This window comes from Periplaneta americana, chromosome 12 (assembly GCF_040183065.1).
Source record: "Periplaneta americana isolate PAMFEO1 chromosome 12, P.americana_PAMFEO1_priV1, whole genome shotgun sequence".
Lineage (NCBI taxonomy): Eukaryota > Metazoa > Arthropoda > Insecta > Blattodea > Blattidae > Periplaneta > Periplaneta americana.
This window is the reverse complement of record NC_091128.1, coordinates 104713155-104738332: the sequence shown is the minus strand read 5'-3', so window position 1 is coordinate 104738332 and position 25178 is coordinate 104713155. Positions and strand designations below refer to the sequence as shown.

Genomic DNA, 25178 nt, shown 5'->3' with positions numbered 1-25178 from the left:
CAGTACTTCAGGTTTATCCGCTAAGATTCATTAGTTTTCGCCTTCCATGCATTTATGTTAATTTTCTTTGTGGGAAAATTGATTGTTGTCCTCAAAATCTGGTTAGTATAACAAGAAAAAGGACAATTACGACGAAGTGGAAAGTGTAGAAGAGAGCATGAGAACAACTGCTGTTTGTTAATCTACTAGAAAAATAACTAGCATTATTAAACAAATCGCAAACCCCACTGCAAGAAGTGATGAAGAAGCCATCCAGGCTATGAAAGTTGAAGTGGAAGTTTACAGCAAGAAAAAAATGGACGAAAAGTAAATTATGAAGAAATAAATAACAAGTAAAGTAAAAATCAGACTAAATCAGACAGGCCCAAAATGTTAGTCATTAAATTTGCATGTAACCTAAAATATTGTACGCACACAGTTTTTTTTTTTCACGTAAATTAAATGTCTTGCAAATACATCATAGAATCATTTTGCTAAAAATATATTATTTTAAATAACAATAACAAGAATCAACTGAGAGATAAAATTCCAGTTATCTCAAAATCAACATTTGAGTAGTCCATTACAGAAATTGATCATATAATTTTTTTTTATTTATAAAACCTATATAACTTCTTATAATCACTTTCTGATGGTTCTCGTCTTTCCTTGTAGGATTTTCTAGCGCGAATTTGCATAAATTCTGTCATATTAAACCATACAAATGCTTATGCTGAGCTAACGAAGTCTCAAACAGGACAGACTACGGTTTTTCTTAGTTTACACGTAGAAGTAGAAGTATATACTTCTTGTTATGCATATAAATAGTGGTTTATACTACGAATTCTAACATATACTAAACACTCCTTCCAGATCAACTTTCTGCTACGCAGGAAGGACTTTAAAGGCCTTTAGTATGGCTTTTTATACATAAAGATCATAGTATAATTACATAAACCTTAGCAATAGCATTTACTTCAACTTTATGCATACCAGCCCATATGGCTCGGTATGGGAAAAATTTTCTCTTCCCCTTACGATTCATTAAAAAATTGTAGTTCCCATATGCCATATGGCCCCCATGACAGCAGTGATTTATCCGTAACTTGCTTCTCATCTCTTACAGAATAATTAGTGGACGAGCTGGATGAGGTATTTATGGCCTTAACTTTCTCCTGTCTAAGTCTTAGGAGCAAGCCCTATAATTTTCCAAGTAGAAAGTCTTGCTATATACATTTTCGGCCTATTATGAAGGTTTAAAGGATACTATCCTCTCCTGTCTCGTCAGTCAAGCAGTGACTAGTTGTATTTTTGAATCTTATGAATGTCAAACTATCAGAATCATATTTAAAATAGTTATGTAATCAGAGTCATATTTAAATACAGTAGTTACTTATGTAATTTTTGCTCTCTAATTACATCAGAAATATCTGAGCACATTCTCTGTGATTGTGAGGCAATTTCCAATTTAAGTATACTTTGTTATTACCTATTGATATAATGCATGAGTCCTTTAGATTGCTTTTTTATACTAGTCGTGGGTAGGCTACTTAACTCTTCGTCATTCACCCACATGAAGCTTGTTGTCTAGATCAATTTATCGACAGAGTTGTTACACCATAGGAGGCTGTTCTATGCTACATCCACGATGAAATGATGATGGAGATTTGCTGGGATGCCCCAGGAAACCAGAGCTCTCAGAACTCCTGTGTTACCTGGACCATGGGCTTCCCAGCATGTCATAAATTGGGGATATACCAGAGATCGAATGTGGGTCCACAGGATTATGAGTCCAACACCCTAGCCACTGGACCACCATGGTGGCTACATCCTGTTCGGGTGTTCTGTGGTGTTCGGGTAAAGGGGTATAAGTCATTTTTTTGTCCAGGTGTAATTTTGTTCCCCAGATGAACACACAAGTTAAATTATACAAGTGGGTGTGCAAAAATCTAAGAATACAAGCAGTTGATGTGTTTTATTTGTGTAGAAACTTATTTGTAATAAGGGTTCCAAGTTTAATTTTCATTTATCTCCGAACTCATTTTTATGACATCTCCCTTTACCCAAACACCACAGAATTATTTTACATTGTAACATTACAATAATTAAGTAATATTTTGCGACTCTCTGTTTATGTAGAACATGAACTTCTAAAGAATTTACACCATTGCTAAATGTCGCTGTAAACGACTTGCTTATTGAGAATGTGTCATTATAAAATAATAAATCATATTTGTAAAAGAAAAAAATATTCAATATCTACATAAAAGCCTTGCTTTTTAATGATTGTCGTCGTAGCTGAGGTGTTGCACACTAACTGTGGTCACTGTAATCAGGTTCAACTGTACATGACCCTTCAGATCTTTTTAGATACTGATTACAACAGATTCATGTACTAAGAAGGAGAGAAGTATTTTTGGGATGTCCAATATTGGTGATACACTTTCATTTATATATACAGTGCTTAAAAGTGACTTAAGTTTCATTGAAAGTTGCCTTTTATGCAATGTTCTTACAAAGTACCTTCTTACCTTGCAACCGCCAAATTACTCTTCAAGGAACGACCACTCACATAAATTGAGGGAAAGAAGACAGACGACGGACACTGGAAAGTTTTCTTTTCTCAATCGTACTGTAAGGGACTGGAATGCTTTAGCTGCAGACTTACTAAAGACTTTACCAATAACCAAAAATGTATTTAAAAATAGGCTTAAGGACCTTACTAATAGACGCTAGTATATTATGCACACTATTTAAAGGGTGTAATTGTTTTGTTATTTGAAGTGTTGTATCAGTGAAGTGTGTTGTGTGAGTGAAGTGTGTTTGTCAGTGAAGTTTTATAGTTTATAGTGGTAGAGTGAAGTATTTGAACAGTGAAGTGTTTTTGAAGTGTTAGTGAAATCAGAATAGTATCAGTGAAATGTGTCGTAGCTCCAGTGCAGTGAGTGAGTTGACAGCGAAATGAGTGTAGTGCTGAAAGGTACTTGTGCATGTATGAACATATCATACTCGTGGGTTTTAGTTCGAAGTTAGGGTTAAGATACAAATTAGATTTACTTTAAATGTTATTTTAAGTGATCGTGCTTCATTTAATTTAGGATGCTTCTTGTTAATATTATTATACTATTGCTATTATTATTTATCATTATTATTATTATTATTATTATTATTATTATTATTATTATTATTAATTGTCATTACTGAGTGTAATTAGTTACCACTGCCACCGGTATTTACCCATTTGCAGTGTGAATAAATACACATACATACCACTTTTCATAGGTACCCATATAAGACTAATAAACCATACCTTGTTTGTGTTTAAAATGCAAATTACATTAATTTTACGACGTCCATAACTTGTCTTCTGTAGTCTACTGATCAATGTGCCCTAAGAGATAAAGGTTCAATCCCATATGAGGGCATTGAATTTCCAGGTGGAAAAGAATGTTATTCACAGCTTTCTTTGAATGTGGAATTAAATGTATTGGCTCTGTTTTTAATATGTAAAAAAAATCCTTTTGTTGAAGATAAAGATCAATAATAATACTAAATTTTACGCCCAGACCCACCACTACTCTGTTCTCAGCTCTTGGTAACAGATGTCAAACGATTATCGAGATCTCTGATAGAGAAGAGTTATGGCATATTGATTCATAACCTTGCTCCTCCACTACCATCTGTGCATAGTGAATAATTATGTCAATGTGCATGTACAAAGTGCACAAGCTAAAAATGGGTATCAATTAAGCTAAGACCAGTCAAGAAGAGCCAGTGACATATTTCAGGAGCTTGCATTCAAAAACACGTTTGTCCACTTGGAAACAAAAATGAGTCAGCTATGGGAATCTGAGGTTAAATGGGATTCGCAGCATGAATAGCTTTCGTGATCATAACTGTTAGTCTCACAATGCTAGTGCAGAGAAATATAGCATTTCTTTCATAACTCAGTATGTCCTGTACTTTTCTTGTTTTCAAAACTTTGTTAGTCAAATTTCGGTCACAACATACTGGCTTCGTGCAGTTCAATGAAGATTGCTGCCATAATTTATTTACCAACAGACCATGTTCTTGAGAAACTATTAACCCAATGGACTCATATTTTGAAATATTTGAATTCCCTGCATTCGAATTTAATATAGCCTACAGTTTTCATATGAATTTGGAATGTACTGTAAACAAGTTCATTAAAAAGAGAACTATGCAAGATTTTTTTATACAGAATTTATCAAATGCTATGCTGAAAATATGTAACTCACTGAATAAAATAGTGAGATATTTTGGTGTGGTAAATCTCGTGCAACCTCAGCTCTTCAAACAAGGTGACTGGGTTAAGAAAGGAATGTACTATTCTCACTCCTCAGAGATACGGAGAAATCTGCAATCTAGTTACAGAGGTGAAAATAATTTGAAATGATTGGAAATTGTGGAGTGTTACATACCCTACAAAAAGTAGCAGACATCAGACAAATGAAAAGATTATTTATTAAGAAGGACAAATCAGGAGCCATAGAGTGGTCAAGGTAATAATGGAGCCTTGTCACAGAGTACATGTTTCATCCAAATTGTGGAGAAATATAATGAAACGAGATTGTTCCTTCGAAGAAAGAAGACGTAGAGTTATCACTCCAGCATTCTATTTCACAGGAAAAGAAAATGATGTACTGAAGCTTCTGCTAAGGTGCTTGCTACTGGAAATGAAAATGGTGAAAGGGGTTGTGATTGTGAGGAGGATGGTATTGGACCCAATCTGTAAAAATGTGATCATAATTCTGATTTGTTAAAAGATAAGCATATTTAACACGTTGACTGCCGCTTGAAGCATATATACGTCTCACAGCACGTATAGGGACGTATATACGCATCAAGTAGCAGTCAACGTGTTAAATTACAAATGCTGATATTTCTTGCAGCTCATTTTCCATACAAATTATTATGTTGTAATGTGCTCTACTTATTAATAGTATTGTAGTATTGTATTTATCAAATGTAATTTTAATCAAAACTTTGTTCGTTTTTTTTTTATTCAAAACTTTGAATGTCCAGAGTATATTTTCAAAACATTATAAGTTTTTTTTCTCTCTCTCTGTTTCATCTTTCATGGACAAACGTGTTTTTGAATGCAAGCTCTTCTTGTCAAGGGTTCGGCATTAGAAACCAACCAACCATATCTTACATTGTATTAATTTGTTCACTCATTTTCTTTTTAGTTGCAGTCTTCAATGCAGGCAACAGAATTGAACACACAGTCTTCTGGTGCTATAGTAAAAGAATTCAAATCTGCTCCTACAAGCAGCTCTCCTTCAGAAGTTTCTAAACCTTCAACAAGTACTGTAAATTCACAAGTGCTGAAGGCGGAACGAACAGGCAAGTTATTGGAAAATGAGACAACAAATAAGGCAGTATTAGAAAAGAAGAAATCAGCTTCTCCTGCATTTGGATTAACTCCAATTGAACCTACAAAACCTGTGTCTGCACCTATTGCAACTCCATCTACCTTGGCATCATCTCAGGCGAAAGCTCTTCCAAATTATACAACAGTGACAGCCCCGAAACAGAAGACACTCGAGATACCAATGAATGCAAAAACTTCAAAACTTTTGGTACCACATATTTTTAATGCGTAAGTAAATTGAGTTTGTTCTTAAATGCTGTATGTATGTATATAATTATAATTATGGGTCATTCATGTCGATTCTTCCAGAAAATTCTGAAAATGTCACCCTATGTCAGGATTTTCATAGAAACATGCTGAATTGTGTTACAAGTGTATCTATGGATAGTCTTGGTTGCAGAGTAGTGACTATTGGAAGTTACAGACTTAGGATTGAAAATTGTTACATGTTAACACACAAAATGTTATGTACGTTCTACAGTTTTTGAGCTAGACATTTGATCTTTTGAAATGAAACTATACGGGTAGAATAACCGTCTTCTGCTAATTTGAGTTCGTGGTTTATGCAATCAGCCTCTGTACATAAAATTTAAATGTGAAAGTTCACTTTTTTTTTTTTTTTTTTTTTTTCATATTGCCACACCTTCAAATACAGACCGATTATTTAGTCCTGACAGCTCAGCGACGCGAAAAAGGGGAAGTAATAGGAGTAGTGGGGAGAGTTCCAGAGTAGAGATAAGGGGCGAGTGGTAGGTAAAGGAATGTTGTTGTTTTCTAATGCCAGGCGTTTGACAATAAAGTCATTTGACCTCTTGCACTCCAATATTTTTCAAAGATATTATCATGACCAGCCACTGAAGCACAGATTTTGAGGTATTCCGAATCCATTTCTTGGTTTGAGTTGCACAATGGGCAGTTAGGGGACTGATATATTCCAATTCTATGCAGGTGTTTGGCCAAACAATCATGGCCTGTTGCCAATCTAAATGCAGCTACAGACGATTTTCGTGGTAAATCGGGAATTAACTGTGGATTTTGATGCAGAGAGTTCCATTTTTTCCCTTGGGATTGAGTTATCAAATTTTGTTTGTTGAAGTCTAAGTATGTAGATTTAATAAATCTCTTCACAGAGTAATATGTAGATTTAGTAACAGGTCTGTAAGTAGCAGTGCTGCCCTTCTTTGCTAAAGCATCCGCATTCTCCGCGGTAAAGGAATGTAGTACAGCGTAATTGTACTAGAAACATAGCGCTCTACCGCACGAATGACATCTTCTCCATATCCCCATTTCAAATGCTTCTAGTCGCTTCTCTTCATTTCGTCGTAATGTTTCTGCTCCACACAATGCCACACTCCACACAGAGGACTTCTGCCCTGCTGTATCCCCTTCCAATGTGATGTTAGTTCTCGTTGCTTCAACCCATTCTTGATCCATGTGTCTCCTGCCCTCTCTCAGGGATGTGATCATGTCTGCTTGCTTCTCCTGGATCAGATTGTGATGAATCACTTCCTTTTCTTGTGAAGCAGTTGTAGCTATTTGTCTTTCATTCAAATCGATGACAATGTTTCTTCTACAGTAATCTAAATCAAATTGTTTCCCATTTACAATTAATTTATCTCGTCTTAAAAATGCTCTCTAACCTCCATTTTTAGTATCCATTAAATATTTTTTCAACTAATTTCTTTTATTCCTCATTTCTACAGAATATCATTTTCAATTCGAATTTTTGTACCAGCTAGATATTTGCATTTCGCGAAAACTTCAATTTTATTTGCAAAAGATGTAAATTTCAATAGAATGGGTCATGAACCTCTCCTTTTGCCTAAACACGCAATCCGTCCACCAGTCTGCATCTTCTGTTCCTAATCTATTATATAAAATGTCCGACACAATATTCATAGTTTCAAAATTTCTCTCATTAGCCAATTCATTTATACTACCGAAAATAACAATATTATTTTTCCTTTGTTGCTGTTCTAGGAATTGCAATTTCTTAAGGTGATCTATAGTTCCTTCAACAAATTTGTTCATTTCTTCCTTCATTGAATAAGAATATTCTTCCATTCATTTAATATCATTTGTAATGACTTCAAACTTTTCCAAGAAAGCAGGAAAGTACTATATTTAGATCATTCATATCTCTTGATTCAGCTGAAATTTCTTTATTTTGATTCTCCAACATCATTTGTAATTTTTCGATCTTCGTTTCAGGCCCAGGGTTAAGTTTCAAATTTCCAGTCACTAATAGCAAAAATATTATTATACCTAACAACAATTTTTCGGCTCAAACACCATTTCCATTTACTTCTTTGCATGTTAACTTGACACATTTATTATTCCAGCTTCCAATACACTGCTATGTCGATCATATTTCATTAGCACTAGCTTCTTCACACATCCATCTCCTAATAGCGTCAGCTGACTCATTTGTAAATAATCACATGAGAAGAACAAGGTAGTAAGTTAGTATCGTAAAATTTACATGGTTGGAGTTTTAAGTGTAATGCTATTATCATCATCGGCATCATATGTATTGATAGAACCATGTTTGTTTACTGACTGATAATGAAAATAACAATGGACACACTCTTAAGATACTTTTATATGAAACAGTCATGTTACGATCTTTCATTACTGTAATTATTACAGGCACTACTAATTTTGCCACGTTGCTGTATTTATTTTTCATCATCAATAATAATCTAATTGTTGAATTTTGGACACAATTATGTTCATAATTTGTTTACTTATCTTTATATCGCTCTACTATTTTTACACTTGTAGCACTTCTTAAATTTGTTTTTTCATCAATAATTGTTGAATTTTGGACACAAAGGTTATGATGGTTATGATCATAATTTGTTTACTTTCCTCACCATTACTAATAATATTAATTGAATTTCTAAAGAACTGACACTTTTGTATCTTTCTACTATTTTTACACCTGTAGCACTTTTTTTAAGCAGTTCTACAATCCTATGTGAAAACTGTATCCTAGAAGTCCAGGCCTGGCCACGTGATTCAGAACATTACAAACCACTTGAATGTGTGACTGGATGCTCGAGATTATGGGAATGTTTATCGTCCAGAAGAAATACACTAGTACATGATCCAGTAAAAACGATGACTTTAATGGTATTAAATAGTGAATGACATTAGAATTGATGATAGTTGAAGGCGACAATAATGAAAGCTGTACTGTATTTCATATATAATCACACACACAAATTGACATAAAAACTATGCTTCTTTTCCCTCCCTAGTTCCACAGCATCTGGTGTAGAGTTGAAGACAACAGTACCAACTATTGCTACTTCCAGTACTGTTGGTATTGCTTCTGCTGCTGTTACTTCAGCTTCTGCATCAGCACCTAAGACGAAGACTGGAGGCAGTTACCAGAAACTTATGGTACAGCTTCGGAAACACTTTCCATCAAAAGCAGAGTGAGTAATTCAGTATGTTTTTAATATACTGTTTTTTAAATTGAACATTTCTTCAACGTGTGAAATAAATAATACTTGTTAAACTGTGTGAATAAAGTGTGAGAATAATTCCGATGTGTATGATAACTGTGATAAATGCTAACAGTTTTATAAAATTTAAGAGATGAATATATTCTGAACTCAGAAGTATGCGAACTTGTGAGTGACCAGTTTTAAACTATGATTTCAGTAATGAAAATAGACATGCTTTTGAAGTAGCAGATTTCTGTCAGGAATTATAATATAAAAGCATTATATGATTTACTCAGAATTGTAAATGTGTTAAAATTCCTTTACAAATACTGTTACACTGCTAGTGTCCTAACGATAGTTATTCGAGTTTGTAATCAGAAAGATTATTTACAGTAACACTGTATAATAAATGTTGTTTTCTGGTATCATATATTCCTGTATGCACTCTCTGCATCAAAATCCACAGTTAATTCCTGATTTACCACGAAAATCGTCTGTAGCTGCATTTAGATTGGCAACAGGCCATGATTGTTTGGCCAAACACCTGCATAGAATTGGAATATATATTAGTCCCCTAACTGTCCATTGTGCAACTCAAACCAAGAAATGGATTCGGAACACTTCAAAATCTGTGCTTCAGTGGCTGGTCATGATAATATTGTAAATTTATTTCAACTCAACAATGTAACATTTATTATTTCAACAATTACTCTTCACTCTCTACAATTTAACTTCACTCCCGTCAACAATGGGATTTGCTCTCCGCACAGCAACACAGCGTTCGTTATTGCACTCCACAGACGACAATGACAATTTACTTAGACTATTACGAACAACAATGAACTGTTAATCTTAACTAATATTTACAAAGCACTATTTACAAATCAGAACTGTCAGTTCTCAGTTCACAGTTCTTCTAGCTCAGTCACTCGAGTTCACAGTATCTCGAACCACAGACCTTCAGAGACAGTCCACTGTACTCGAACTCAGGTCCCTCCAACTGCGGTCCACTGCACTCGAACTCAGGCCTTCGGATGCTGACACAGTTGCGGACGCACACTCGAGTCGAACTCCGGTACACAAGACTGGCTTGCTTGCTCTGGCTTACTCACTGAATGGCAGAATAAACTGAAAAACTGCTCAAGTTCGCTCGCGTTTCTTCTTTTATAGCAAAATCATAGTTACGAGAAATTTCTACGGGTGTCCTCTCGAATTATCTGGATATCTCCACTTCGACGGACTCCTCTAGAAGATTCGGGAGGGTCCGTCCCCCCCCCTTCACTCCGCACGTAGCAGCTGCACGCGCAGCCTCCCCTCGCCTCGTTGACGTAATACACCCCTTCTGCCCTTCAGCATGCAGATGCTCCCCGTACCAGCGTTTCGTCGGACGCGTGTTCGAACCCCGTTGCAGCTGTCACAATATCTTTGAAAAATATTGGAGTGCAAGAGGTCAAATGACTTTATTGTCAAACGCCTGGCATTAGAAAACAACAACAACATATTCCTGTATGCATATGGAAGTTCTAATCATTATTATGTCAAAATGTCAAAGTGTTTGGCGGAAGAGAAGGCCTACTGGCCTTAGCTCTGCCAGATTAAATAAATAAATTATTATTATTATTATTATTATTATTATTATTATTATTATTATTATTAAATCTTTACGGTAGTACTCCATAAACTAATAAACATTAGGACTTAAAAACATTGTTAGAGCCACAGTTTTTAGTTCTTTTGGGTATCACATTTCTTTCTTGCTACGATCCCGTAAATCCACTTGAATTTTCACAATTTTACGGTAGTACTCCATAAACTAATAAACATTAAGACTTAAAAACATCGTTAGAGCCACAGTTTTTAGTTCTTTTGGGTATCACATTTCTTTCTTGCTACGATCCCGTAAATCCACTTGAATTTTCACAATTTTACGGTAGTACTCCATAAACTAATAAACATTAAGACTTAAAAACATCGTTAGAGCCACAGTTTTTAGTTCTTTTGGGTATCACATTTCTTTCTTGCTACGATCCCGTAAATCCACTTGAATTTTCACAATGTGTACTAAATCTTTACGGTAGTACTCCATAAACTAATAAACATTAGGACTTAAAAACATCGTTAGAGCCACAGTTTTTAGTTCTTTTGGGTATCACATTTCTTTCTTGCTACGATCCCGTAAATCCACTTGAATTTTCACAATGTGTACTAAATCTTTACGGTAGTACTCCATAAACTAATAAACATTAGGACTTAAAAACATCGTTAGAGCCACAGTTTTTAGTTCTTTTGGGTATCACATTTCTTTCTTGCTACGATCCCGTAAATCTATTTGAATTTTCACAATGTATACTAAATCTTTATAGTAGTTAAAAACTTAACACAAACTGAGAATCAAGACTGTTTTCTCTACAGATGATACGGAGGATACTTTACTTTGTAAATGCCGGTTTTTTCCTTGAAGTCATTTTAATTTTCCCCTTAATTTTTCTTTCCTAGGATTGTGAGCTGATAAATAAATTCCAACAGAAACAGTTGCAAAAATTTAAGGATTGGTATAATTACTTACATTTATATCTTTAACCTATAAAATAAGACATAAAATTATTTAAAGACATGTAGTTCTACTATCTAGGTTATATCAGATGACTTTCTACATAAGTAAAATATGTCTACTTACTAAATTAACTGCATTTAGCTTGGGTTGACATGAAGGGTTTTTAGCAAAATACCCAGCTGCCTAGGACTATAGTTTAGTCTAAGGACAAGTCCACATGAACTTAGTGTGCATTAAATGTGTGAGAAAGATACCAGAATTATTAAAGTATAATAGCATATACTTATCTCATTCCCAATACACTAATATATTATTAGGTACTGTAAACAGTAAGTTAAACTGGTTTGCCATACGCCACTGCTTCGATAGGGTCTGGCATTGCAGCATGCTCCGTACTGTCTACCTGGATTGCTACGGAGAACGAGAGAAGCTCACTATGACGTCACAGATCATCCAGTTGGAAATGACTGATGTAGGCCATCGTGTTATTTGAAGGGAATAATTCCTATTTTGTACATAACATAACCTAACACACAACATTTTTGTCCACAGATATATTGTACTGGCAGGTCCATTTACAGTTTGTCACTCTTGCTATTAGCAGAAAACGTAAGGAGTTGACTAGAGTTGCCTGCAATGTTGGTGTAATTGAAACTTTCTAGCCAATAGTTAATGCAGAAGTGATGAAGCCATAATTGTGTTGGTATTGTAGAATGATCTTTGCTATTGGTTGTGATATAATAAATAAATAACAAGAGTAAATAAATAAATATCTTCACAAACCCTTTTAGATACTTTGGGGATTGGTATCTGAAAGATGCTGAGAGAGGGGAAAAGAGAAGAGACTAGACGTTAGCATATTTGATAGGGTTTTACTTCCAGGTGTCAAGCTATAAAAAAATGAAATTTGAAATGAGATCTTGCCAAAAGTCTTCGTACTTGAGGAATTTTTTGAATAACTGATTAATTTTGCTACATGTTGCAGTTCTGATTATGTAATGTACCAATTAATGCTTAGGCCTAAAATATTATAGTAGTATTTAATTATTTTATTATATTTCTGCTTATTAAGATCACAGAAATACAGTATCATACGGCATGTTGAGTTGCTTTAATACATTGCTCAATTTATATAGGCAAATTTTTGTTATGTGAACGTCTTTATAGTTTGACAGTTTTGATTCCTATTGGTAATTAGATATGTTCCTTTTCAGAGAAGAGCTGGCTTCTGCTGTTGCTGTCGTACGTGAAAAGAACAATAATTCTTTGTCTGGTCTTACTCAAAGCACTATAATTGGATCCGTGGACAGAGTCCTTAAAGAAAAATCAAGTAAGAAACAAGGTATGGTACATATATAACATTTGTAGCATTAGTGATAAAATGAAGTAATTCTTTGTTTTTATCACACAATCCTAAAAAAAGAAAAACCTACTGTTTACTAAAGAAATTGTTTGTCATAATCATATTGCTGTATCCTGCATTCCACTGAAGGATCTTAAGTTGTTCAGAGTAATCCTTAAAAAAACTGGCAGTTGCAAGCTTTCGTCTTAACACTGAACATGACATCCTGGGTAAACACCTCAATCGTCTTGGCATCCTTCCATCAGTAAGCTGCATTTTGTGCTATCAACAGGAAGACATGGATAGACAACATCTTGCAAAATGCCCTGCTCTGAAATCCTCCAAGGAAGTCGATCGCTACTGGGAAGCCAGAGCCCGAATGTTTTTAATTACTTAATACGTAGTTTTGTTCACCACTTTCTTGTTTTTCGCTCAGTCAATGATAGTAAATATCATATACTAGCCATTAGACAAATAAATAATAAATATTGCTATATCCTCCTTTCCTCCAACTTCATATTGTTTACTACATAAAAAATTAGCAAGAAGTATTAGTAGAAAAAAATTATCAAGAAATATGGGTAGTTAATACAGAGGTGAAAATGGTATTAATAATTCGATAATTGCTGCGGAAAATTCTTAAAAGCAATTTGTAAGTTATTGCAACACATTGTTAAAAAGTATCATTTAAATGTCATTATTCCTTGTGTCCATTTTAGGATCAATGGGACTGGACAAGTTTGGTGGCAATGCTTGGGGTGGCTTGCGTGACTCAGCATCAAATTGGACTAAACCTAAAGAAAGTTCTGAAGATGATTGTATAATATGTATGGAACCCATGGACAGAAATCAAACTTCATTGCATTGCAAGCATACATTCCATACAGAGGTAAGATACATGAGGCTTGAATACCTTATAGACAACTTTATGCTTCTTATAAGATGTACTTCCTTTCACATGAAGTTCAAATTAATCAAAAGGAAATTTAAATATGACAAAGACATTTATTCAATTGTAAAACTTTACTTATATACAAAGCGTAAGAAAGTATGGAATAATATTGGTAGCTTGTTAATTTTTAGTTATACCATAAAATGTTACACATTATATGAAGCGTGGTGGGGCAAAATGATCTAAGTGCCAAAACTTCGGAAAATAGCTTCTTTCACCCAAAGTATTCTAAATACCATTGCTAGTGCCAAGCATATATGGTCTATGTCGATTTGCAGTTGACATATGCGTCACTGGATTGTGCTGGATGTATATTCCAACAGTGTTCACAAGACATTGCTTTCCTTTTTCCTGACAAACAACTTTTAGGCACTTGGATCACTTTGCCCCACCATACTTCATATATTTAAGCTGTTGGAACTAAATAAATGAAGTAATAATATGCCGTTACTTTAGAAAACAAATTATTCAAGTATACATGTGTGACAAACATGTTTTTAATTAAAGCATATATTAATTTTGACATATTTGGATCTGCATTCAATTTTATTTATGAAAACATAAAAATTTCATTCAATATCACTGAATATTCTTTTAAATATTGGTGAAATTTATTTCAACATCTTTAAAACCTTACACAAAATAAATAAGTGTATTCATGTAGAGTAAGCCATAAAACTAAATTAAATATTAATGATATAAACGGGAAAATCGCTAAAATAAATTAACAACGAAAATTTTTAATTTCTGACGTGAAAATCGTTCATCATGGTTTTCCTCACTAAAAAGCAAAGACTAGAAATCCTGATTGTTGTTGATTGTGAGAATGAAATGAGGAATGAACAAGAGGTAGAGGCCTATGTGATTTGTCTAGTGAAATAGGATGGATATCATATGAAGGACATTTCTCCTCTAGATTTTGGCAAACCAAAGGCTACTGGGCCATTTACACTCTAATGCAATTTGTGTAAACTGGCCTGTCTATATGCGCAATGCAGAGTTTGATTGGTACAAAATACAAATTCAGGTTGTGTTTGAAAACAAACCGAAGTTTGTGTAAACAAATAAATGGTCATGTGCATGAGAGTCAGTTATTGTAGCCACTGGTTAAAATTGCACCTAACCCCTAGTTAAGTATTTTTACCATGCATCAACCTTGGTTAGGACTTAAAAACAGGAGGTTAACCACAGTAATCTCTAACCGGCCATATTTGAGCAGTTAAAGGAGATAACTGGTTAATTAGTGAAACAAAATGGTGGCCAGATTGATAGCTGATCATTATTGTACTTGGATTACTTGGATAGGGATGATAGTGAGCATGAAGTTTCATTAGTGGAAAGAGAGAATTCTTACCAGGAATTACGTGACAAAAAATTTCAGGAGGGATTTAATTTATCTAATCTACCGTGTCATTTCTGCTGCAACAAATGAATCATTTAGAATAACCCAGATAGTTTCTATTTTTACTACGAATTGGCTGCTTACATTACGATTCTATGCAATTGACATTTTCAATATTTTAAGAGAGAACACTTAAGTATCACTTTTCCTACATCACAGGCTGAACGAAGAAAGTTTATGGATGGATCTTAGAATATTGCATAGTTTCTTGGTATATTTGGGGCCCTGGATTGTAGGCCTACACACATTCTTACTAATCTTCATTTTTTTCCTCATCTTTTTATATAATATTTTTAATTATAATAATTAAGTCTATCAGTACTTCAACTCACTTTGAGATATAATCATTTTCCATTTTGTTAAACTTTAACCTAACAGCACTGAAAAACAAAGAAATGCAACATGCAAACATAACAGTACCCAAAGGCAAACAAATGCAGTGTGAAAATGTAGGATACGTTCATTTCTATGTAGGATGGGATAGTCATTTTTAGACGTTGACTATTATCTTTGCAGAGATATGGATGCTTTCCTTTCGTCATTTTGTAGAAACACAGATTTTACTCTGGTTAAATGAGGTGTTTGCTTACCATATTTAAGAAACCAGTGACTATGAATGGTAAACAGAAATTGCATTTTAATCATGATTACTGTTTAACTGTGGTTTTGTAACCTATGATTACTGCATTTTTAACACATTTGATGCACATCGCCATAAACCTAATGCTTTCATAAAGGCACAAAATTATATGACAATGTATAACTGTTGAAACCAAGACCTACTAGAAAGACTGGCCAATGCTCTGCTAGAGATTGATTGTAAAATCACCTGGAGGTGAAGTGCTTATGCGTATGCTTATTTTATGGGCTCTTTTCATCAATATAGCCTTAAGAAAAAGTAATGGAGAGGTTACGTTAGATTTGAATTGAGCAAGATTCTGATAACGTAAGTCTATTGTAATCCACTGAAGCTTTCTGGAGAAAGTGCTTATGTGCAAGGAATACATTCCTGATCAGAGGTTTCAACAACACAGTTGTTTTACACAAACAGTCAGTACAATTTAAAGTTTTTGCAGTTGAAATGTCTCAGTTATATTTAAAGCATTTCACAAGATGACCTTTCATGAGATTCACTTCAACATTTTGAATGCATCTCTGCAGAATGGAACATGGTGATGGATTTATAAACAAAAATTTGTGCACATCAATAATGCATGAAACTAAAAGCATGAGTAATATATTTGCATGGGAATGGTATACATTGTGTTCGTATAAATATCTTACAAACTTCTAGTGATGGTAGAGGAGGTCAGAAGGATAATTATTTTATAAGTAACCTTTGTCCAAAAATGTAAGTCAGTAAATAAATTAATAAAAGTGTTTATGTTATCCTACATCGGAACAAATTTTTGGCATATCTTTGGTTCAGTTGCTTTAGGTATTCTTGAATGGCAGGATAACATATGAAGGTGTATCAAAAAGTTCCTGTATTTTTCATTTCATTTAATTTATTGTATTCCATAGATCTTACATTAGCATTGAAGCTAAGAACAATAAAAATTTCACAAGATTACAATTTTTTGGCGAGATGAAGTGAGGCCGAGGATTCACCATAGATTACTTGGCATTTGCCTTATAGTTGGGGAAAACTTCGGAAAAATCCTAACCAGGTAATCAGCTCAGGGAATCTAACCCAAGCCCCGAGTACAGCTCTGGATTAACAGGCTAGCGAATCTGCCAAGGACTACAAAAATGTACAGTACATAGTAGATGATTCAATTTACAAACCTAAACAATTATTCATCAGTTAAGCTATAAAAATATAATACTTAACAACTGAATTAATCCAGTTTAAAAGCATAAACAATTCAGTCAGTTGAGATAACAAAAATAGATAATACATATCATGCAGATTACTTCAACTTACAAGCATAAGCAATTCATCATTTAAGCTATACAAAAATATTCAATACAAAGTAAATAGATTAAGTCAATTTACACGCATATTTTAGCTCCAGCTCTACTAACTTTGTTTACAAAAAAGTACTTTATTTACCAACGTTTGAACACCATCTCCTTCGAAATAGCCACTTTGCGCAACAATGCACTGGTCCCAGCATTTCTGCCACTTCTTGAATGCAGCCTTGAAGTAATTTTTTTCTAAGCGAGTCCATAACCTTCTGCGATTCGTGCTGGATCTTGGCAACGGTGTAAAAACAGCAACCTCTCAGCTGGATATTCATTTTCGGGAAAACGAAGAGGTCTGCTGGAGCTAAATCTGGCGAGTATAGCAGGTGCAGAACTGATAACATGTTGTGGTTTGCAAGAAACTTACAAAGGAGGAGTGCTCGGTGACAGGGTGCATTGTCATTGTGAAGAATCTAGTTCTTTGTGCACACAGATCCGGTCGCTTTCGCCAAATCTTCTCCCTTAAACTCTCTGTTGATAGTCTGGCCCTGGGAGATGAATTCACGATGAACAATGCCACAGATGTTGAAAAAGACGAAGTGCCTGTGCGACTCGAAACACGGCATACAACTTATTGCAATAAGCTTGGCAAAGCATGTTCAATGCCTCTGTGGCCGATTTCCCAAGTTTAACGTAAAATTTCACGATGGCTCGTTGTTCCACCTTTCTGTCCATGATGTAATCACAGACTAGCACATGCACGTAATCACAAAAACACCAGTATAACAGCTTCCGATCTTAACACAGCAATGTTACGTGGCACACTGCCATCTGTTGGCGTGCTACAGAGCTAGTGCAGGAACTTCTTGATACAACTTTGTATCATGAACGTGTATGCTAACCTAGGCACTACTTTCATATAGGAAGCAACTTTTGCTCTTAGAGCCCCTTCAGACAAAGCCAATTCTAGAAGTGCTGTTGCTTGTGAATAATGGATTTAAATGGAGGCCTTCAGACACAGCCACAGATAGTGGTGCTGCAGACAAGTGGTTGGCTTCGCCACAGGTGCAGCCACTAAAAGTGGCGCTTCCCGTCGCTATATATAGAATTAAATTGTAGGTTCCAGACAGGGCCACAGCCAGGCCACTATTTTTGTGGCGCTGCTAATGGACGACTGTTTGGTCACCAATTCCTTACACCATCACGACAGTATACAGCCTATTGTGCCACAGTGTCTTTCCCCCCCATCCCCCGAATTTCATTGGTAATTCCTGCTAGAAGCTGTTGAAATGATTTCTTAAACATGCGAAAATACGGGGGGGGGGGGGATTAATCATCCTGATGCAAATCATCAAATTATGAAATAGTCCTCGATTCTGTCCTTTCAAAACCAAACAATGGACCCAGACTCTTCTATTTTTAAATCTCTTCTTTCTCTGTATGAGCAGAGTTTCCAAAAGTATATCTCCTTTTATGTTCATGTTCACTGGAAGACTGAAGTCGATCTGGTTGGCAAGTTGGTATAGCGCTGGCCTTCTATGCCCAAGGTTGCGGGTTCGATCCCGGGCCAGGTCGATGGCATTTAAGTGTGCTTAAATGCGACAGGCTCATGTCAGTAGATTTACTGGCATGTAAAAGAACTCCTGCGGGACAAAATTCCGGCACATCCGGCGACGCTGATATAACCTCTGCAGTTGCGAACGTCGTTAAATAAAACATAACATTTAAGACTGAAAAAATTCTCTACAAAAATTTAATGTATTAAGCAGTGCCACTAACACTCATTTGCAGCACCGAATTCATCAGCAATGCTCTCCATTATGTCACGCAGCTTATATATTGAATAGAATTCATAAATATTTATGTATGTATAACAAGGCAAGTATGGCCCAGCTTATGTGAAAACGGTGCGATAGGAGAATGTGGGTCATTGAATTTGAGAAAGAAAGTGAGCAGCTATTCACAGGTAATCGAAAACTTCCTACAATGTAAGTTCCTGGAATAACTTCTGTCATCGTTCGATAAACAATATATTCCTTGTAAGTTCAATAAAGAAAAAGGTTCAGGAAGGTTTGTAGCAACAATGATTGTACAACCAATTCTCGATACAGCATTTACATTTGAAAAACGGGTAGCCTAGTTTGCAGGGTGGAGGGGACATGGGCTTCTAGTGTCTAATACCAGTGGTCAAGGGACGCATAGAAATTTTAGAATTCAGAAATGAGCCAGAGAACAGAAATAATATTTTATATTCAAATGCTTCAGAAAAAATAGTTTCTATTTGATATTAATTACACTATTGTTTTTCATCATATCTAATATCAGTATGTATGAACAGTAACTTTCTATTTTGTAATAACTTTATTAACAGGCATTTTTAAATCTGTTTCCTGTGTTCGTCCACGGTCTGGAATTTATGTTAAGTTTAGATTTAAGACCTCTCCTGGCACCACATTATCATAATCATCCTATCACTTCATCGGGGTAATGTAACTCCGCCTTCCAGGCGCCCCAATCTCAGAAGTGGGTTACAACTAAGTCATGGCCAGGAGAGAAGACCAGAAATGTCGAAAGACAACCTGGTGGCATTGGATTAAAAAAAAAAAAATTGACTGAAGACCATCTTAATGGGAGAAATGAGCACAATGTTCATAGGAGATCTTATCTAAATTGGGGTATGAGAGATAGTGAATAATCTTAAAGCATCTTGAAAGTTACTGTTAGACAATCTATTTCTGTAACAATTTTGTATGCTACTAATGTCAGAGAAGTTTGATTCACACATGTAGATTGACACAAATATTCACAGAACTTACTTTGCAAGTTTATTGAAATTTGGAAAGTAATCATAATATAATATAATTAAACGACTTTTAAGTTCTTTGAGCTGTGAATGCCATATATTTCAAGTTATAAGCTACCTAGGTTTATCTCAGTAACATGTGAGGGTAAAAGAATGTTTGCTGAGTTAATTGTGCTGACAAAATGTATTCGGATAAATTTATTTCTGCCTACTTCATATTTTTCGAAACAATCTTATTTCATATAACTACATCATCTGATTGGGCTTCTTTTTCTCCCTCTAGCCATGTGTGGCCTGCGAGCCACCTGTAGGGAATCACTGGTCTATACTGTACGACTACAGACATGGGTTCCTTATTTCAAATTGTTCCTTCTGTTCCCTTCTGCCTTCACTAGACATTTGTAACATAGTTATGCAAACATTCTGTATAGCATCATATTGAACATCATTTGATTTCCTGTCTCCATCTCTCTGCAGTGTATAAGACAATGGCTCCGCAATGAAAGCATTTGTCCAATATGCCGAGTGTTCACACGAATGGTTGATGAATTTCCACCATTGTCATAAGATGAGAGCCAATGGTTATTTTCACCATTTTTCTCTTCAGTGTATAACTAGATGGCTACGAAAAGGAGGCGTCTGTCCACTATGCAGAACAGTTGATGAATTTCCACCACTGGCATGAAGACATCTGCAAGGATGTAAAGCAATGCTGTGATCTTATTATAAAAAAATTAAGTATTTTTATAAATGTCTGCCACTGCTATAGAATTAATGCCGAAACTTCTCGACATTAGTTAAACACACATAAAAATAATTACTAAAAATGTAATCATTATGTACTCTTGTTTGTAAGTCTGATGTTAAAATATCTTCCATTTTTCACAGTTCTAATTGACATTATTTAAGTTCATGAAAGTATATTCTTTTAAAAAAAATGACCTTTATTCAGTTCGTGAAAATAATTCATGTCTACTTAATGTGTTTCTGATATTCACTTTTGTATGGGTTTTTAAGAAACTCATTATCTAGGTTAATTTTACTACTTAATAGATACTTCGATTTTATCAGTTCCATAATTAATTTTGCTCTTGGAATTGTTTGAGTCTGTAATGTAAATCAAATATATTGTATAAATAATGCATTTCAGTTATTCTCATCAGTTGCGAATCATCACCTATAAAATAATGACAGACTTGAAAGCAGGAATTACATATTTTATTGTGATTTATGCATTTCTTTAATATTTACACAATTATTGAAATGCTAATATAAAACAGTTAAGCCCAGAATAATGTTAAATTCATTTTTGAAATACTATATGAAATAGGGATGTGTTAACTACACATAATTTAAAAATATTTATCAGTATTTTATGATATAATATACTATTTCAGTACAGTTTAAATGTATCATAAACCGTACAAAACAAAACTTCAGATAAAATAGAAATTCATGACCATTATTCTATTCCTTGCGGTAATTACCCACAGTCAATGAGACTGTGAAATCAATTATATAGAAATGGGCATTTCCAGATGCATTTGTATTCCTTATTTCATATATTGCCGAAATAATTGTATAAGATTCTTCTCACAGCAACCCTTTTTCCAGGCTTTTTTTTTACTACATATTTTATGCTTTGAGGTAACTACTTTATGTATGATTACCAAATTTCATGAAGTGAAGTGATACACAATTGAGGTTAGACTTACTAGTACAGACGGAACTTAACTTTCATTATCAATAATCCTGTAAAGATGTTGCATACTATTGTAATACTTATATTATGTTTTTCCTCTAATGAAATAAAATAGCGTTTGATAATAAAAGTTGTAGTTTTTATTTGCTTGAAATATGTTAACATAGTTCTGTTTTTTTTTTTATTACATATTTCATTATCTGAAATGTCCTTCATTTTAAGGTGACTGTGTATATAATTTGAACCAATAATGAAAATTACAGCTGCTGAATGGACTTTAATGAATGACCCCCATTTTGAAGCTTGGCACCCAAGGATATGGGGAAAAATAGTAGTTTTCAGTGAAATGACAATTTTTCTACATAATTTTCCTATTTTCCAAAATCCATCTGTCATTAGATTTGAGAACTAATGAATAAGACAAAGTGCACACTAAAATAAACATCATACGAAAGCCATGACCTGCAGGATTGCTGATATATTTTTAATGCTGAGATTCTCTAACATCATAATGCCAATATGTCGATCTTCATTTGTGTAATTTTTTTAAGTGTCTCTAAGTATATTGGTTATTAAAAACGTCAACACTTACTGAAAAGAATTTACAGAGGAAATACAGGCCTATTCTTAAGCTATATAATATTAAGATTATTAATTATGACTCAAAAAGCATTATTAATCCTAGAATCAGCAGTAGCTATTATTCAATCATATATATTTGCAGTATTAAGTACACTATATTCTACAGAAGTAAATTAATCTGATTGTTGTGTAATTTTCTCAGTACAGCTGTGTATTGGATATTAATCCTTAGGAGCCGTGCATCCATTATAGTGGCCAGCTAGTATTATGGTCATGACGTGATATAATATGTTATAAATTGTATGTTATATATAAAATATGTTGATATTCTTTAATTTTATATAACATTAAGGACATTGCACTTGATTAAAACAATATATATATATTTTTGTAATTTTTTCTTCTTCTTAAAAATGAGCAAAATCATTTCAACTGCAGTTAACTGAAACCATTACACCGATTGTTTTACATGGACCCTGCCTATCCTTTACCACAGGCTTAATTGACTGCAGTGCCCTGGAAGCAAACCTGCGATCTTAGGCACGATATGCTGGCCAGACATATTTTGTGTGCCTTAACCCGCTTGGCTAATGAACCCAACACGAATTTACCCGATTATGGAGGTGTATGAACCCCTGGTTAAGAGTTAGACATTTGCGTGCAATAATGGTATAAATCTTCTGGCTTCTATCTAAGGGTCAAAAAAACCACAACACTTAAGAAGGTTTGATGACATTATTAACATTAAAAATGAAATATTATAGATAATGTCATGGTGTTTTTGTCACTAATGATACACATTAATGCTGTATTGATAATATGAAAGTGAAACCTTTTGGGGTTTTATAAGAGATGTAGAGAATATCTTAAATTAGATCTTCATTTCAATAATTTACTGAGTAATGGCTATACAGTATGTGATGTGTTACTGAAAACTACAAAATTTAAGTGTGATAACAAGACACAAGAAGAAGCAGCAGCAGCAGCAGCCCATCACGGACTCATAAGAAGCGGAAAAACCAGCCATAGCTTGTCTACCATTCACAGGGAAGTTGTCGGGAAAGATAAGCAGACTGCTTTACAAGCATGGAATAAAAACAATCCACAATCCTGCGCCGAAAATTAGGAATAAGGTCAGGTCAGTAAAAGACGATCTAGCCTCAGAGTACCAGGGATCTACTGTATTTAATGGAATGAACATCGCCTTACCTTGTAAAGGAAAAGGATGTCACATACCCATCCTAGATCAGTGAGACTTAATAGTTATATCACAACGAAATTCTAAGGATCTCTGAAATTCTTCATTGTAGTGAAATTTCGTTATTTCCCCCCCCCCCCCAAAAAAATGCTCTATTATTCATTTACCATACTTATGCCGTAAATTTCGCATGCTTTGCGTGTAGGTCTGGAAATATCCGTAAGTAAAATAATAGCTGAACTTGCATTACATTTGAAAAGAAAAAGTTTCAAGAAAGGCATAGAAGAAGCACAAAATTTAAGTTTTATGAAACACTTTGTAAGACAAGATGTGCCATGTTTGTAAAGCCACGTTGCGAGATTAGTGAACTATGATTGGTAGAAGGAAACTAAATAGGGAAATCAAGGAAACAACTGTATGAAAAAGTGAATACGAAATTTACAGACATCCATCATGGTAGACATATATCATTAGTAGACATCGGATTTTTAGGCACTAAAAATTGCAGTTTTAGGCGCCTAAAATAAGCTCAAAATTTGTAAAATTAGGCTCTATTTTAATGAAAATAGGCATTTTAGGCACATCAAAGTATCATACTTATTTCTTTCACTGAAATTTTTAGTTATACACTAAAATACGCACAAAAAAGTATGTTTAAACATTAAAAAAGAATACTATATTATATTTATAAACAGCTGCACAAATTTAATATATTGAAACTAATGAAATAATGATTATTGATATCAAGATTACTCATTTTAAGTTATTGAAATTCAGTTCCATGCTCAGACTTTATTATAATTATCTGCACAGTACACCACCAGAATTTTTTCTAAATTCTCCACAGTTAACCTTTGCCTTTTGTCACTGAGAATCATTCTGAAAGCAGAAAAACTTCTTTCAACCGAAACTGATGTGAGAGGCGCAAATTTTAAATTAGGTACAATAGAAACATCAATACTTACTGGAACATTTACACTTTCCCCCGATATCACTCTTGATACTTTTTCCAACAATGAAAATCCTACATTCTTATTTAATACGTTGTCCCACTTATTTTTAACTTTTTTCCCAGTTTCGCCCAAAGCAGAATGTATGTTCACTTGAGCTTCCTTTACTATTGCTATTTGGCTACAAAGAGATTGTTTTTCACGTTCTAATTGTTCAATGCTTGCAGGTATGAAAGAAAAGTTTGATGTTATGTAGGCAATATCGTTTTTCACTCGTGAGTCATTCAGACAATCTTTCACTGCTTTCACACACGCTGCACTATCAGTTTCAGGTAATTTATCAATAACTGTGACCACTTCTTTAAAATACTTAGAATAATACACCACTGACTGAATCCAGGTTCCCCATCGTGTAACAACCGGCTGAGGTGGGAGTGGGATATCTGGAAAGTTCTCTCTGAATATTGAAATCCTGGATGGGGCTTTACAAAAACATTTTTTTGTGTTAGAAATAAACGAATTGACAAGAGGAAATTCATTCCGGATTGTTTCAGAAACCCTGTGAAGGCCATGTGCTAGACAGGTTACATGCGTGAGGTTAGGATAAAATGTTTTAAGAAGTGGAGCTGCAGCAACCATGTATGAGGCAGCATCAGTACAAAACAACAGAACTTTAGAATCGTCTATATTGCCTGAGTATAAAGACTGTAGGCCTTCATTTACAAAATAAGCAATGGCTTGGCTATTCACTTTCGAAAGTTCCTTAACACATACGAGGTGTGGAATCGAAGGTCCATCAGGACTAAGTTTTCCTACTACCATATTTGCTATATACCTATTCATAGGATCTGAGGTTTCATCCACAGAGACCCATATGTAAGAATCACCTATATCCTCCCGAATGGAAGCTAAAGTTTCATTGTATATTCTGTCTAAGTAATTTTTTCTTAGGGTCG

General features: G+C 34.5%; 1 protein-coding gene across 6 annotated transcripts in view; it reads left to right on the top strand.

Moving 5' to 3' along the window:
* LOC138710746 (E3 ubiquitin-protein ligase TTC3-like) overlaps window positions 1-21622 on the top strand; it is a 107851-nt gene extending 86229 nt beyond the window's left edge. For 5 of the 6 annotated variants that reach the window (XM_069841837.1, XM_069841839.1, XM_069841835.1 and 2 more), the window contains 5 exons: window positions 5190-5602; window positions 8638-8817; window positions 12598-12725; window positions 13445-13614; window positions 20268-21622. In XM_069841837.1, the coding sequence (XP_069697938.1) occupies window positions 5190-5602; window positions 8638-8817; window positions 12598-12725; window positions 13445-13614; window positions 20268-20357 (981 nt within the window). In that variant the 3' untranslated portion in view covers window positions 20358-21622. The remainder of the gene's footprint in view (window positions 1-5189; window positions 5603-8637; window positions 8818-12597; window positions 12726-13444; window positions 13615-20267) is intronic. The other variant, XM_069841836.1, reaches the window with a different exon arrangement.
* The last annotated feature ends 3556 nt before the right edge of the window (window positions 21623-25178 follow it).